Source organism: Quercus suber, unplaced genomic scaffold (genome assembly GCF_002906115.3).
Source record: "Quercus suber isolate HL8 unplaced genomic scaffold, Cork oak 2.0 scaffold_660, whole genome shotgun sequence".
NCBI lineage: Eukaryota > Viridiplantae > Streptophyta > Magnoliopsida > Fagales > Fagaceae > Quercus > Quercus suber.
Window position 1 is genome coordinate 180,755 of NW_027070101.1, and position 15,841 is coordinate 196,595.

At 35.5% G+C, this 15,841-nt stretch overlaps 3 protein-coding genes across 3 annotated transcripts; all 3 read left to right on the forward strand.

Annotated features, from left to right (window-relative positions):
* The first annotated feature begins 291 nt into the window (after positions 1-291).
* On the forward strand, positions 292-3,717 carry LOC112006847 (small COPII coat GTPase SAR1A). Its single transcript, XM_024039151.2, has 3 exons — positions 292-619; positions 1,274-1,405; positions 3,058-3,717. The coding sequence occupies exons 1-3, from the start codon at positions 491-493 to the stop codon at positions 3,376-3,378; spliced, it is 582 nt and encodes a 193-aa protein (XP_023894919.1). The 5' UTR covers positions 292-490; the 3' UTR covers positions 3,379-3,717.
* Positions 3,718-8,739: 5,022 nt separating this feature from the next.
* LOC112006845 (uncharacterized) lies at positions 8,740-9,222 on the forward strand. The gene has a single exon (XM_024039149.2). The coding sequence runs from the start codon at positions 8,740-8,742 to the stop codon at positions 9,220-9,222; it is 483 nt and encodes a 160-aa protein (XP_023894917.1).
* A 2,274-nt stretch (positions 9,223-11,496) lies between these two features.
* On the forward strand, positions 11,497-12,351 carry LOC112017227 (uncharacterized). Its single transcript, XM_024049701.2, has one exon. The coding sequence runs from the start codon at positions 11,649-11,651 to the stop codon at positions 12,201-12,203; it is 555 nt and encodes a 184-aa protein (XP_023905469.2). The 5' UTR covers positions 11,497-11,648; the 3' UTR covers positions 12,204-12,351.
* Positions 12,352-15,841: the final 3,490 nt, after the last annotated feature.

Sequence of the window (15,841 nt, forward strand, 5' to 3'; positions counted from 1 at the left end):
AGTAGGTTTTAAAATATTTTGAACTTAATTGATATTATCACAAACCCCAAGTGGGTTTGTGAAATTTACCCTTCTATTTATTTCCCGCAGGCCCAAAAAGATAGAGTAAAATTGTCGGTAGTAGTTGTATTTTGGATATAGTCAAAAGCGAAACTATTACACAAGACAGTAGACTGGGGCCCCACCATGGGAAACCAGGTCCAGCTGAGCCTGAGCCAGCCCAACTAAAATTTTTTAAGTTTAACTTAAAAAAAAACTAGTACTCCTCCACAAGACTAAAATAAAAATACCAAACCAAATAAATTTAACAGAACAAACAAACAGAACGGTACCGTCTCATTCGCATTCTATCGGGGGGGAGCCAGAACTGAAAGACCTACCCGACCTCAGTGAGGCTGAGGGTGAGAGACTCTTTGAGCGAGTGAGGCCGTGAATCCAAATCGGACGATCCGCCTTTCACTCGGATCCGATAATTCAGAGAGAGAGAGTGATGTTTCTATTCGACTGGTTCTATGGTGTGTTGGCGTCGTTGGGTCTGTGGCAGAAGGAGGCAAAGATCTTGTTCCTAGGACTCGATAATGCCGGCAAGACTACCTTGCTCCACATGTTGAAAGACGAGGTTCCTCTTTTCTCCTAAATTATATATGCGTCAATTTTTATTTTACTTAATTTTAAATTAATGATCTGATTGGGTTTTTATTAATATCATATACAGTTTAATTGATTGCTCATTTACTTTTTTTTGAAATATTTGGAATTTGAAACTGTTTCTATATGTATATATTATGTCTATGAACTTAAGAGCTCAGTAAATTATTGTGAAAGGCCTAGCTAAAAGCTGAATATGTATCGAGATTTAAATTAGTGGATGATATTTGTTTTGGAATATTATGTTCTTCGTGTATAATTTAACCCGAGTAAATTGTTGTTCAAGGTCTTGTTAAGCTGAATAGATCGTTTTGGAATTTCTTCTTGTTTTTTTTGGTTGATAATTATTATTGTTGGGGGGGAGGGGGATTTGAACCTGGTTGGGAACAATAGCAAGTGCCAATTTAGCTTCAAGGCTCTCGGCATTGTTTTGGAGTATCATGTTCTTTTTGCAAGGCCTAGTTAAGCTGAAAATGTGTGTGAATTTTACGAATTATGAAGGTTCAAATTAGTGGGATGATATTTGTTATGGAATATCATGATCCTTGCATTGTCGTATGTCCATTTGGGCAATTTTTTTTGGGTGTCATGGGGTGATGTTGAGCCTTCTTTGATTGATTTTCAGAGATTAGTACAGCACCAGCCGACACAATACCCTACATCGGAGGAGTTGAGTATTGGGAAAATTAAGTTCAAAGCATTTGATTTGGGAGGTCATCAGATTGCTCGCAGAGTCTGGAAGGACTACTATGCCAAGGTAAGCCATTTGTAAAAAGCCAAGCTAAGCTAGTTTTGTAGCTATGTATTGTGTTGTCTGTGCAAAGTTTTCTTGCAGCATCTCTTTCATCCAGATCTGCGTTCTGTCCCCAGTTGTTATTGTAAAGCCGATTGATATTTGTGTGTTTGTGGAGCTATCTATGCTTACACATTATTGCTGTTTCTCATTGTTCTTTAAATTTGAGATAAGGGGGGAAAAACCTGCATTCTATAGTTATGTATTGCTTTTTGTGCCATATGCTTTTTATAATTTATAAATTACTTGACTTCCTACTCTTCATTGGCATTAACTCTTTATGCTTGCTTTCTCAGTACTTGCAAGTACCTTTACATTCTCTACTTTTGTCTTGTCACATAGTTGCTTCAGGTGATATTTTACATTACTTGTTAGTTCCAGTTTTTGCCATAGAAAATGTACTCATTTTCTGAGGCACCATGTTTATTAGTTCTTTCTCTATCTAGGAATAAAGTCTCTCCACTTCAATTGTAAAAATAACTTCATGTTGGCTTTCTCTTCCTTACTAGTCTTTCCCTTTAATAGTTTTTATTTTATTTTTGGGTCCTCTTTCGGGATTGAAACCTTTGTTTATAACCTTTTTCCACTTGTATAATTATCATAATTAGCCAAGAGTCTCTTTTTTTTTGGAAAGATCATATTTAGCCAAGAGTCTCGTACCTTAGTAGCATCAATTGACCTTCTTTACTAGGAGAACAAAGGTTTGAATCGCCCCTTCCCCCACTTGTTGTAGCAATTGAGTTGTAAAAAAGAATCTTATCTTATAGATCGATGCCAAACTTCAAGTTATTTTCTTTAGAACCTTATTGGATTGGTTGTCAGCTTTGTGAAACCAATCATTTTCTTCTATTCTTGATTTATGTAATTTTTGTACTTGATTTGTTGACCCCAGTACACTTCCTGTGTACTAGGGTGTACTTTTTTATTTTTATTTTTTTTATTTATCTATGTGAGAGACATCCTTTTTAACAGTAGAAAATAAAAACCAAAATAACAAAATCAATTTTTTTTTTTGTTTGGTATAAAAATTGAATTTCATTAGAATAAATATTAGGTCGGATTAGGACCTGTGCGTTGATCTCAAAGTGGTTTGGATGAGAAAGGGTTATGTACCTCTTCAAGATCCTTTGGTAGCAGCAGCTCGTTCTTGTCTAGGCTCTCATTCTTTCTAATTGGCTAGACATATGTTAGAGCATTTTATCAAGTTGATGAGTTGGATCTTGATACTTTAGATGGTTGAACATTCTTACCTTATTTTTTTCATCCGGGTTGTGCCTTCCCACTTCCTTAGGAAATTTAAGTTTGAAATTTCAGTTCCTTATTACGGTTTCATATGATGTTTCAACTACCTACATGCACTTGTGTGAGCCTTCATTCTTTCTACCTGGTTAGATATGTGGCAGCACTTTATTAAATTGATATGTCAGATCTTGGTACTTTAGGTGGTTGAATGTATTTTTCTCATGATTTACACCTGGGTTGTGCCTTCCCAGTTGCAAGGGGCTTTTAAAATTTGAAATATCTGTTTCTTAATTATACTACAAACATATAATCATTTAAAAAATATATAATATAAACATGTGCTGGCAATATGTATTTGTTTTTACGTGTGGCAGGTTGATGCTGTGGTGTACCTTGTGGATGCATATGACAAGGAGAGGTTTGCAGAATCAAAAAAGGAATTGGATGCACTCCTTTCTGATGAGGCCCTTGCTAACGTCCCTTTCCTTATTTTGGGAAACAAGATTGATATCCCATATGCTGCCTCTGAGGATGAGTTGCGATTCCACCTTGGCCTGACCAACTTCACTACTGGAAAGGGGAAGGTAAACCTAGCAGACTCAAATGTCCGACCATTAGAGGTATTCATGTGCAGCATTGTACGGAAAATGGGGTATGGTGATGGTTTCAAGTGGCTTTCTCAGTACATCAAATAGAGTAATGGTCAGCAAGATGCCCCCCTGAACCTGGAAATCCCACCAAACCACACCCCACGCAACCCAAAAAATGTATCAATTCCTGTTTGTTTCGGCCCCAAACTGGCTTTAAATTGGATGTATTATGTTTGGATCTGTGTGGAAGGAGGTTTTAATGTCAATGTTCTGTAAGTTTACTTGTGGCAGCAAATCTTTCTTGGCACTCTAGTTTGTTATTTAGCTTTGCCATCTGCTATATGTTGCGATAGTCATAAGGTAGGATACTGCATTTGTTTATATATTTTGTATTTGGAATGATGTATTGATACGTTTGAAAAAAAATTGACTTCATCTTCGTTATTTCTAGCCGTATCTGGAATCACTGCAAGCAAAAAAATAGTGTGAGGGGTTCATGAAAGTCAGGACTGTGTTATGTATGTGTGTATGTAGTCTCCCCATGAATTGCAGGAGAGACTAATTGTTATTATTTAGCAGCTCTTCTATGAACCTTTCTCAGCCTTGACTGTAGTATAATTTGGCGTGACAATAATTTTTCTTTTCAGCGTATGTTTTAAAGCTGGATGAAATAGTCCGATGGGACATGGGTTATACTCGTTCAATTCCCCACAGCGATGTTGGAATTTACTTGGTCTCTCTAGATCCTGTGGCAGTTTGGTAGCAACTTAGTTCTGCAACATACTCACCTTGCGGTCTCCGTTGAAAGTTGGCTAGGAATTATCAAGGTAGTAATTATCATAATATATTCCAGTCTCACAATTTCGGTTAAATTTAATTACTCTGGCTCATGTGACAAGGCGACTTGAGGTTGGTTGGTTTCAAATTTTAATCTTGGCCCGTTGAGAATAGCATCGTTCTGGCAAGATTTTTTTTTTACTGGTACTTTTTTTATTCTTTGGATGAATATTTAACTGGTTGCAACTTGCAATTATTATAACTTGCAATTATTACAACACAAATTTTGCTTCCTCAAATCTCTTATTTAATGACAAGAGACTTTAACGATTGAGCGAATTGAAAGCCAACTCAATTTAGTGTAATTCAATTTCCATATTAAAAATTCTCTAATATTTTTTTTAATCGACATTTTTAATACAGATTAAACTATTTCTCTTGATAGTTCTTTTGATTAAAGCAATTTATGTCAGATGCTTTATGAATAGTGTTATGTAATTCCGTCAGATCACTCTCTTCTCATGTTACTATACTATTAGTATTAGAGCATTTATTTTGGTCTAGTCAAAATTTTAAGCAAATCCGAATTTTTTTTTTTGAGAATGTGCAAATCCTAACTTAATAAGTTAATTTTTTTATTATATATATTTTAGTTAGTTTCAAATGCGTAACCCATCCTACTAAATATTTTTTTCTTCCTTTATATTGAAATATTACTTTTATTTTTTATTTTTTATTTTTAATTGTGTGCTATTCAGTCTTCCCATTTCTCTTTCCCTTTACTAACACACACCACAACCCAACGCCACACTACAGTCTACATACCTTTGTCCATTCAGCCACTCACACAACGCAAAACAAAGGTGACATCAGGGGTGGAATGCCCCCCTCCCGCCCCACAAAAAAAAAGCAAGTACCCAAAAAAAGAAAAAAAAAAAAACTAGGAATATTGGTCAAAAACATGGCTCTCATTTTAGAAGTTTCATTGAATTTAAGGTGAGCTATTCTCTCTTTTGTTGTGAACTTGATGTTGTACCAATCATCTACTCACCGTTTTTTACTCGTAACTTCATCTGTTTCACATGCCATAGATTATAGAGTTTGTGGTGGTAATTTTAAGTCTGTATTTCATTTCCTGAATAATGTCCCCAACAGAATTTCTTCTTCTGAGCTTCAGTAAGATTTTAAATCCATCATTTAAATTCATTTCTTTTCCAACTTTTTTTGTTCATTACTTTTGTTCATTATTATTATTTTGTTCAATCATAGACAACTTTCGAGACTTAAAAGAGCATCGAGTTCCATTTTGATAAATGTGTTGAAATGTTTAAAAAACACTTATTTTGTATGTTATATTTTGTCGACATTTTTATAATATCAAATGTTTAAGAAACACTTATTTTATATGTAGTATTTTGTTGAATATGAAATAGGTGTTAGTTTTTATTTTCATTAAAAAAAAAAATTGTTTTAAGCTTTGGCCCCCCCTAGTTCAAATCCTGGTTTCGTCCCTGGGTGTCATGATGAAGACATCAGAATTGTCGTCCAATTTTTGTTGGGACGTTTGTTTCAACCTTGGTGTAGATATTTTTCCAATTACAATTCATCGTGTTATACAACTAAATCTAATGTAGTATGTTCAAAACAGCCAATTACCAAGTGTCGTTGTTATTCAAAGACCAAGGAAAATTTTCCAAGTATTATTTGAATAAAAATTATAAAGAATATTCAAAAGTCAATCACACGTTGAGGCATTTTAATATTTAATTTAAAATGATATAATCAGTCTAATTATATATTACCAATGTTTTTTTAAATTAAGACACTTTGGATAATCAAATGATGTTATATGTCCCTTGAAGAATAAGGCTTAGTCCCTCTATTTAAATTATGGCATGTCACCAATCATATGTCATTAAACCTTCTCAAGACTTCTATAAATAGAGGCTTTTCTCAGTCTAGTAGAGACATTCAAAAGTCTTGAAACTTTATTAGAATAAAACCTCTAAAGCCTCCAAACTCCAAAGAACTTCAAAAACTTCAACCTTTGAAACTTTGTCGGATTCAAGCTTTGAAGCCCTAAAGAAATTCTACATCAAAATTTTTGAATACAGAGAACATTCGTCCCTCCAAGCTTGACATTTTCACAGGAATCAAGATCCAAAGCCTTTGAGAACTTTAAGAATTTCAACCTTTGAAAATCTTTCAGATCAAACTCCAAAGCCCTAAAGAACTTCTACATCAAACCTTTAAATACAAAGAACATTCGAAGAAAATTCATCAAAATCATCGTTTCAAGTCTCAGGGTTCTATTGAAATCAAGTTTCAAAGCCTCCATAAACCCAAAAGACTATATTTCATTGAAACTTCATCAAATTCAAGTCTCTAAAGCCCAAAGAAATTCCACTCCAAATCTTCGAAGACAAAGAACATTCAAAGAAAACTCAAGTTAGAGATTCATCATAATTTTGTTTTAAAGATCTTTTGATCCATTTTCCAATCAAATTGAAGGACACTTTGATTATCAAAATAAAATTGTATTTGAATCAAAGAATCTTTCAAGGAGATTGAATTAGAAGATTATTCTATTATATTAGAATATAAATATAGAGAACTGTACTAATTTATTCATCAATACAAATTTAAATTTGTGAAACTCTTTTCAATCGTTTTGAATTTCAAACTTGAAATTTTTTTGTTTAGGCTTTGTTTTGGCCCTGACTTTGTAGACAACAAAATTGAAATCCAAGTCCCCAATTGGTGTTGCAGAGCATGCTCATGGAGGACAGTCACACTGTCCCCTTGACGAAGATATATAGTTTTGGACTGCTTATGAGACAACAAAGGTGCTCTCTTCGTGTAGATCAATGGCTATTCCCCAACCTCCCCCCTGAGAGAGAGAGAGAGAGAGAGAGAGAGAGAGAGAGAGAGGATAAACGTAAATTTTATTTTTATTTTTTTAAAAAAAGAATCAAATTTTTAAGCTACATTGCTAGTAAAACATGAATTATCAGTTTATCAAGGTTGATGATGCCAAAATCGTTAGTTAAAGTGATCGTCTAGAAGGAGGATGGCTCAAGATCGTCCAAACACCTGCAAAGGAAAATGTGGGAAGAGAAAGAGGTGAAAGTCATCGGTGTGGTGCTAGCCATCGAGCCTTCGATGATAAAGTTAGATAACTAAGAGAGGAAAAGAGCTCTTCCACATTGGCCGTGAGTGCCTAGATTTGCAAGGCCAAGGCTGCTGGATCTTGAGAGGCATGGGACTCCATCTGGGCGTCACAGACGGTAGAGCTACACTTCTAATCGGAGCATTTCGTTTCTCCCTACAGACGGTGCCAAACTGATGATGCCAAATCGTCAGTCAAAGTGATCGTCTTGAAGGAGGATGGCTCAATATTGTCCAAAGACTTGCAAGGAAAATGTCAGAAGAGAAAGAGGTGGAAGTCATCGGTGTGGTGCCAGCCATCGAGCCTCCGATGATAAAGTTAGATAACTAAGAGACAAAAGAATGCTTGATGTATCAAGTGATGAGTATTAGAGAGTAGGGATAAAAATTCAGTACCTCCTCCAAGGTCCTGAGGCATTTATATATATACATGTGTCTTCTTTTGAGCCGTTGGAGGTGTTTAATGGGGGTATGTTATATCTATAACACTTCTGTGTGGTTTGAATGAGAGGATCCCGTTTCTTCCAACGGCTAGAATACTTATTACTGATGTGTAACACCCCTCCATTTATTGTGGCTTAATGGTCCTCCCCTCGTCCAATGATGATCACTATGGACGAGGGTCTTACCTGAGGGAAATATGTCGGGCTTATCAACGGTAATTAAAATACATTTTTGCCTATGTGTAACCTAGCCCAATATTGGGGATTGACATGCAAATTTTAGATGGACAAGTCGAAATGGTTGAATTTTAGTTCAATGCAAGCTAGTCCAAGGTGCTCTTAACAGATACCTAGAATTGGTTGAATCTTGGATTTCTTTTTATAATAACTTATTGTTTGTTCTCCCAAAAATAGTTCTGTGGATATATTGTACTAAATGACTCCAAGCCTTCTTGACCAAAAATAAAGTTCTCCAATATTTCACAAAAAAATTAATAAATAAATAAATAAATAAAGTCTTCCCTTTTGGCTCTCACTCACAACATTATTAATATTATAGTGGGATTCCATATTGTGTCATCCCTTAAGCACACAGCCACAAAAAACCATTAGTAAATCATATTATTGTTGCATAATAAAGTTTTTATGTTCCCTACTAAAATCCATTTTGTGGAATCAATACTCATCCCCACCAGACAAAATCCTTGTGTAGCCTATTAGTACAGTCTACACCACACACACAACACAAGCAAACCCAAGTCAAAGTCCCCGACATATATGTCACCACCAACAATTTCACACACAACAATCACAGCGGCATTTCCACGCCCAGACCAACACCAAATGGACAACAAGGATCCGCGTTTCTAACACCATTTCTCTATACGCGTCAAATACCAATCCTAACTCTCCTGATGAGTCCTAACTTTTACTTTGACACGGACACACTTCTGTCCTTTCTTTCCAATTCCAAAGCTATATATATATATATATATATAATCCCAAACACTACCCATCACCCATTAGCCTAACTAAATATTCATTACACCTACTACTCTTTCTCTTTTTGAAAACCCAGATGGGAAACCATACTTCTTGCTTCTTTGTTGGATCCTCAAACGCTGAAACAGCAAAGCTCTTTGATTCTCAAGGTAACCTACAACGAGTCAATCTCCCTATAAAAGCTGCGGAGCTCATGCTTGAACAACCAGGCCATTTCATCACTCGGGTGGATGAGCTACGTCAAAGTAGACGCATGTCAGCGATGCGAGCCGACGATGAGCTTTTGGTGGGAAAGGTTTATGTTCTGGTTCACTCCAGTAGGGTTAACTCTAGGGTCTCCGAGTTGGAGATGGCAATCATAGACTTGGCTTGTAAGAAAAGAGGAAGTGTAAAACCAAATGGTTCTAAGGTTTTACCGGCTATGACCGTGGAGTCGAGCGAGGAGGGAGAAGGTGAGGTTAAGGTTTTGGGAGGGAAATTTACTGGACTGTCGGGTTGCCAGTTGGGGAGCCATAGGAAATGGAGTCCTGCTTTGGAGCCTATTTTTGAGTCTTTTTGAGAAACTGAGTTCTGGAGAAATTGGATAATGTTATGATACTGAGTTACAAGAATTTTGGTCAAATTGAAGCTATTTTTGTGTACTTCTGTGTTCCTGAGCAAGCAGCTTGGTGGGAAATATGCATATTTAAGACTTCAAATGAGACCGATGGAGGATTTCATTATATTTGTACGTCACCAATTGTTAATAAATTTCATATTCAATTCGTTTATTGATTCTTTTAAGTATATATTTTTAAGTACCTTCAAGACAACCAGTGCTCGAAAGGAGAGGATTGTTCCAAACTATAGAACAAAATTAATAGAATTATGAGCTGAATAGGATAAAAGCATTGTTGTATATCAGTTGAAAGTCAATAACCTTACCAAGACAATGTCTTCTTAATGGTTAAATGACTTTATGAAACCCAAATGAGACATGAGGAAGTGGTTTGATTAATTCTTCTAAGTTTTTGACAATTTATGGCAATATGGAAGTGGAGTAATACTTAACTAATGCTAGTCTAGTGTGCAATTATTTGTAATGTCTATATACCGGTTATAGTTGATGAATCATGAATCCATATCAAAGCTTAATGCACTTATAACGATATTAATTATTTCGTTACCAAAAAAAAAAAGATATAAATTATTTCGATAACGATCAAACAATTACTCAAGTAATATTATGGACACAATAATTTTAAGTTTTTCACCATTGTTGAATTAGGAGGCAATTATTAATTCTCACATGAACCCATCACTGACACAACTGTATTAGTCACGAGACACACTGTTAACAACTTATCACCTCAGTTGTAAAATTTGTTGACTCTGGACTTATTGAAATCCAAATAACAATCCATGACTTTTGGGTGGTATATGGTCAGCCGATTTTGAATAAATTAAACACAATGTCATTGTAGATCGAATTAGTCTACTTACTCAGGGAAGCAAGCATTACAGACTCTGGTTTGCTAACTGCTAAGTTGGACCTGGACCGCCAGCCACGGCTGGATAGTCAAAGTAATAAATAAATAACAAGTGTCACATTATGATAGTGGAACAGTCCAAGCCTCGGTTGAAGCTAGCATTCAATGGGCCAGAATGCCCCAGATTCGCTTGATTCAAGCCCGTATTTGCTTGTCTGGCTAGGTGCGTGCATGGTTCTACGCAAAGTGAGTTTTGATAATGGTTCTTTGCACCACTTTGCTTGCAATTGCAAACGTGTAAATTTCTAGAACTCTCTCTCTCTAAATAGAACTTCTGATCTTATTGATTGATGAAAGAATCCAATGAATGAAAGAATACATAACTACTTCTATATATACAATCTAAGCAAGTAAAGAAAGTAACTAACTCCTTAATTGGAGGGAAAATCTGTTACAAAATATGCTGTCTATTAGACCACGTGTATATTGACTAAACTTTGTAACTGCCTCTTCTATCCACGTGGCATTGCTTCGTCAAATGTGTGAATGAACTGTTCTTGGTAAGGGACTGCTTCAATCAAGTCTAGCAACTCTGCACTAGCCCAATCACTGTGTGTTTTGGTTGCTTGATCACAACACTCTTCTTCAATTCTGTTTTTATGCTTGCTCTTGTCCTGAGTACATTCCTTCTTACTTTCAACAAAACGCTCTAGTATATACAAAATATTTGGTTCGGGTGAACATCATCAAATTGTTAATTGCTTATAAAATTGTTCATGGCATCTCTCATTGTCTTTGTTCAAATATTATTATCACCCACTCTCATTCAAATAATCTAATTGATAGACCAAGATATCAAACACCTACCACTTGATTCATAAAATTAAGGTGTATATATCTGCTCACCATAATTAATCATATAAGCACAAAGTCATCCTAACTCATAATGTTGCATTTTAATTACAAAATGTGAGAACTCTTATTTTTCAGATAAGAATTTAATTAAAGAGCAATTACAAATGAAAAACACATAGTATTCCCTTGAATATGATTTAAAAACTACGCACATGGGAGGCATATAGTTGGAGAGTCCAATCCAACACCTTCATTGTGTATAATTTAAGGATTAGTTAATACAGTTACAGTTGAACCACTTATTTTTCTTATTAGGTACACAAAATTTGTAGATCACTCTACATTATGGGATCCAAAAGCATCCGTTAGATCAAACCTCAGACTTTATTACATTGGATCAGTGCCAATGAGGAGTAGGTCAATGTCAATGTCTTTCACTAATTATTAATCTCAGCTCAAAAGCCAACAACCCCATCTAAGTTTAATTTCAAGTCCAATATTATGACCGTCACAAAATGGAGCGGTTAAACAAACACCTAAATATTTCTACACACCCAACTTCTTAATAAAATGCAACACAAACTCATCTTGTACACTCAAGCCTCACATTGCTCTCGTGAAGTACCTAATTACAGATTTCAAGCCCTCAAATCTCTTCGAGATGGGAAACTATATAACATACCGTCCATCTAATGCCAAAGTTATTCTATGGGATGGCACGGTTCATGAATTTGATAAACCTTTAACCGTGGCTGAGCTCATGTTAGAGCACCCACAACAAGTTGTGGTTGAATTGCACTCAGCTGTGAATGAAAGAAGGCCAACTCCATTGGCTGCTGACAAGAATCTAGAGATGAAAAAGACTTACATAATGCTTCCAATGAAACGGGGGAAGCCGGTCTCATTGTCCAGTGAAGAAGCTCGCCGCCTCCTTTTAAGTGCAAATTCAATTTTACATTCAAAATCTCTATTGTCTTCATCAAAGTTTCTCCCTTTGTTTGCTCTGATGTGCCCTGCCAGAGTAGGCAATGAACAAGAATTTTTGTCACAAAAGAAAGAAAACGTGGAGAGGTTTGTTCCGGAGTTTTTGCCCGAGATATTAGATGGGAGACCAGAATATTTGAGTAGGGAATTATCAGGCAAGGGGTGGAAACCCAATTTAGATACTATTAAGGAGAAGAAGGTTAAGAAGAAGCTGTCTCGGTGGTTATTTTGAAGATATTGTCGAAGTTCGTGAAATTTGAAACGGTACCATGTATGGCAATGCATTGTATTGTATGAAATTAATTAGGAAAAATGTCTTAAAGGATGCTAGTATGAGTTTGTCAAAGAATCTAAACCTGTTAAAACTGATGTTGCTGTTATTTTCATGCATGGACTTATGGATCTTTCAATTTGAAAGTACTTTTGATTCAATTTAAATCAAAAGAAGCAAGCTAATCTCATACCATTAAAATTAATTAAAGAGATGCTCAAATAAATAGAGTTAAATTTTCACTATTATTTTTTTTTGGGTAGAATAAACACATTTTTTTGCAAGAAAACAAAAGAAGAAAAAGGGGCTGCCCATCTACTCTATAAGAGAACAAAGTAGTAGGGATAGACTGACATGATGGGAATGGAGCCTTCCACATTACTAGCAGAGGTCAAAAGGGCAATATTATGAGCAACATTCATTACTAGGTGTATTATTTTGGAAGGACCCCTCATTCATAGAGAGAACTCTTTCATTTTTTGCTGGTTGTTATGATAAGATTAGCCAAGTTGACAAACAATGCCAAAATGAAGGACATAAAATATTACAAAATTTCGTGTAAACTATAAAATGGGACATAGTCATCTCCATCCCAAAACATCAGGAATTTTCGTTCCTGATATGATTATCTTGAAACTTTACTAATAGTATAGCACGTATTTTCTATTTTTGTTGTAGTGAAAACTAGCAGGCATTTTTGGTGGTGCTCAAGCTGGAAATTAAGGGCTGACCTTCTCATGCCATCTCTCCTTCTATTAATTAATTTGGAGTAGGCTAGCCATCCGTTGCAATAATTTTTGTATGAGTGCACACTTTTGTTGAACTTTTGGTTGTGCTCAAACTTCAAAGACTGTAGACATACTTTTCAATTACTACATTTTGATCCTAAAGTTTGATTTTAAATGAAATCACTAGGGGTCACTTGCCCCACGCATATGTAAACACACTTATTTTAGGTGGAAATCTGACCTAATCCAAACATTAGAGTTCAAATGCAGTGATTGAAAGTTTATGAACTAAATTATACACTATATATATTTTTATTAAATTTTTTATAAAGTTGAATAATGAGTTTTATTTCACAAAAGAAAAAGAAAAAAGAAAAAGAAAGTCGGCCCACCTTCCCCTATCAGCACTAAAAGAACTGCTAGTAGGAAATAGAATTGGGCCTCCATCCATTACAAAAGAAGGCTAGGGAATACATTGCAGTAATGGCTGTACTAATTTCCCTAATTGGGTAGGTGACTTGGAAAACAGATTCCAACAAAAAGAGTCATCAAAATGACATTGATAATCTGATGCTTAAATTAGAGGTCAAGCTTTCTTCGTAAAAGAAAAGAAAATATTTTTTTTAAGGGATTTGCTTGTGTATCTTCTCTTGTCATTTTCCTAAGGTTGTTCTAAGTGGATATTGACAGAGAACCATTTTCTTCAATTTTAGTGTCAAATGGCATGGCTTGTATCCGCTGGTGCTGATCTTGGGGCATAATTTAGTTTGTGCCTTTATTGATTTCTCATGTTGAGATCACTGTTGTAGGTTGATGTCAAATAGGTCATTTGATAGACTGGTCTTACAAGGGTTGAAACTATTAGGCATTACTTTGTTGTGATTGGGCAGTGTAAGTGACCTGATTTCTTAATGAATTGAGTGGATGACGTGACCTTCTCTACCGAGCATATCCGTGTCATATATTTTAGATGAAAATACTAATAACATTACTATTAGCGAAAATCAAAGTAAGATACAAAATCGAACCATTATTAACTCTAGTTAACCATCTTTAATATTAGGATCTAATGAAGCAGATAATTGCAGCTCGTCAGTATGCTCCTTGCCAACGGTATGGACAACCGTCAGTACTTGTTTCAAAGGAACAATGTAAGAGGGCACTTGAGGTCCCGAGGGAGCTTCCGATGCTTAAGTCAGTTTATCTCTTTGAGAAATAGAATAATGTAATAGATAGTCTGAGTATAGTGTGTAAGTGTATGTGTAGATGTCCTGCTTACCTGTTGTTGTTTGCCTTATATAGAATGTTTGTGAATAAATGCTTGGGGTATTTATTGTGCCAGACGTTGGAGGTTTTGAATAGCTTATTGAATGCCATTATATCCTTATTTAAAGACTTGTAACAGTTTTACAACGATCAGCTTAGTAGTCTAAAATTGATAGGCCAAGAATGTATTGACCCATTTGGTAACTTAATCAATTAATTTAGCTAAGTGAAATTAATTAAATTCAATTTCATGCAATGAGCATGGTAGCACAAACAAATCACCAAATAACTAAATGCACTGGAAATTTAATTTGATACGGGTGATTTGTTTACGAATGGGGAAAACCATCGAGGCAAAACCCCACCGGGTGAATTTAAGGTCACCACTTCTGAGAATCCACTATTATCAGAACAAACGGTTACAAGTAAAGAAATCCCAATACCTTATATTAATCTACAGTTGAACCCTTATCCGAATACACAATTTAGACTTGTAATGTAGTGACAATTTCTCCTTTCAATGCACGGCTCCAAGTACGTGACTAACCAATTGATGCACGAATCTCAGTACGTGACTAACACACCAACTTGAGATGGATGTTGATAGCAAAGTTCTTCAGTTCATCCACACGATGAAGATCAAGAAGCTCCTTAGATACAAAACCTTACGGCGTATAAACGCAGCAGCTTCTTTAAGAGAAAGATGAACTACGGCAGATTGTCTCCGGTCGCAATATGCATGTAGCAACAAGTGTGACAACCTTTGCATCAATAGAGATGACCCTTAAAATAATCCTTATATATGTCTAGGGTTGTGAGAAAAGAAACCTTACACAAATAACTTGAATATGCGTGAAAAACAGATTTGAAAATATAAATTTCGTAATTCTTGATAGATACAGCTGTCGAGCTATCTGTCGAGCTTCAAATATTAAATCTCGATAGATACATCTGTCGAGCTTTAATGAATAGCACTTCTTCACTTGATTCTTAGATAGATTTGCATGACTTCAATGCTTGGACTTGAACTCTTGTTCCTTGAAGTATTAAACACATCCTATATCTACTCAATTACAAGTAAAATGCTTTTTGTCAAAAGATTAGTCAATTCTAAATGACATATGTTCATAACATGTTCCACATATGTCCTAACAAAGGCTTTTTGCTGGAACTTGTAATGATTAGACCTTGTTAAGCAAAGGATTTAGGGCCGGATCATTAATGTGCGTAACGGTCGTTAGTGTTATTGACAACCTATTTTATTGACGGTTTGCAATATCTTAGTCGACCAAATTCACTAAAGGTCTGCTGATCAAATGTGGCTCTTTAGTTGACCCCTTATTCCTTAATTGTTCATTCTTTGAGACAAGTAGAGTAATAACTCTGGCGCTTTCTGATTGCTTTTCCTCTTCCCAAAATTCCCGCCCTATCACATTAATGGAGATGTGATTTTTGTCAAGTACTGGCCACATATGGCATATGCCTTGGTTGTGTGTGTGAGGGTTTTTATGGGTTTTGAGCTTTTGGTGCCATAAACCAAGTTTTACCTTTTAGAAAAGAAAACTCTTCATCTTTTTTCTTCCTTTTTTGCGCCGATTCCATATT

Coding starts and splice junctions, on each gene's coding strand:
- LOC112006847 (XM_024039151.2), top strand. CDS start 491: ATGTTTCTATTCGACTGGTTCTATGGTGTGTTGGCGTCGTTGGGTCTG. Junction 620..1,273: donor TCCACATGTTGAAAGACGAG/GTTCCTCTTTTC, acceptor ATTGATTTTCAG/AGATTAGTACAGCACCAGCC. Junction 1,406..3,057: donor GGAAGGACTACTATGCCAAG/GTAAGCCATTTG, acceptor TACGTGTGGCAG/GTTGATGCTGTGGTGTACCT.
- LOC112006845 (XM_024039149.2), top strand. CDS start 8,740: ATGGGAAACCATACTTCTTGCTTCTTTGTTGGATCCTCAAACGCTGAA.
- LOC112017227 (XM_024049701.2), top strand. CDS start 11,649: ATGGGAAACTATATAACATACCGTCCATCTAATGCCAAAGTTATTCTA.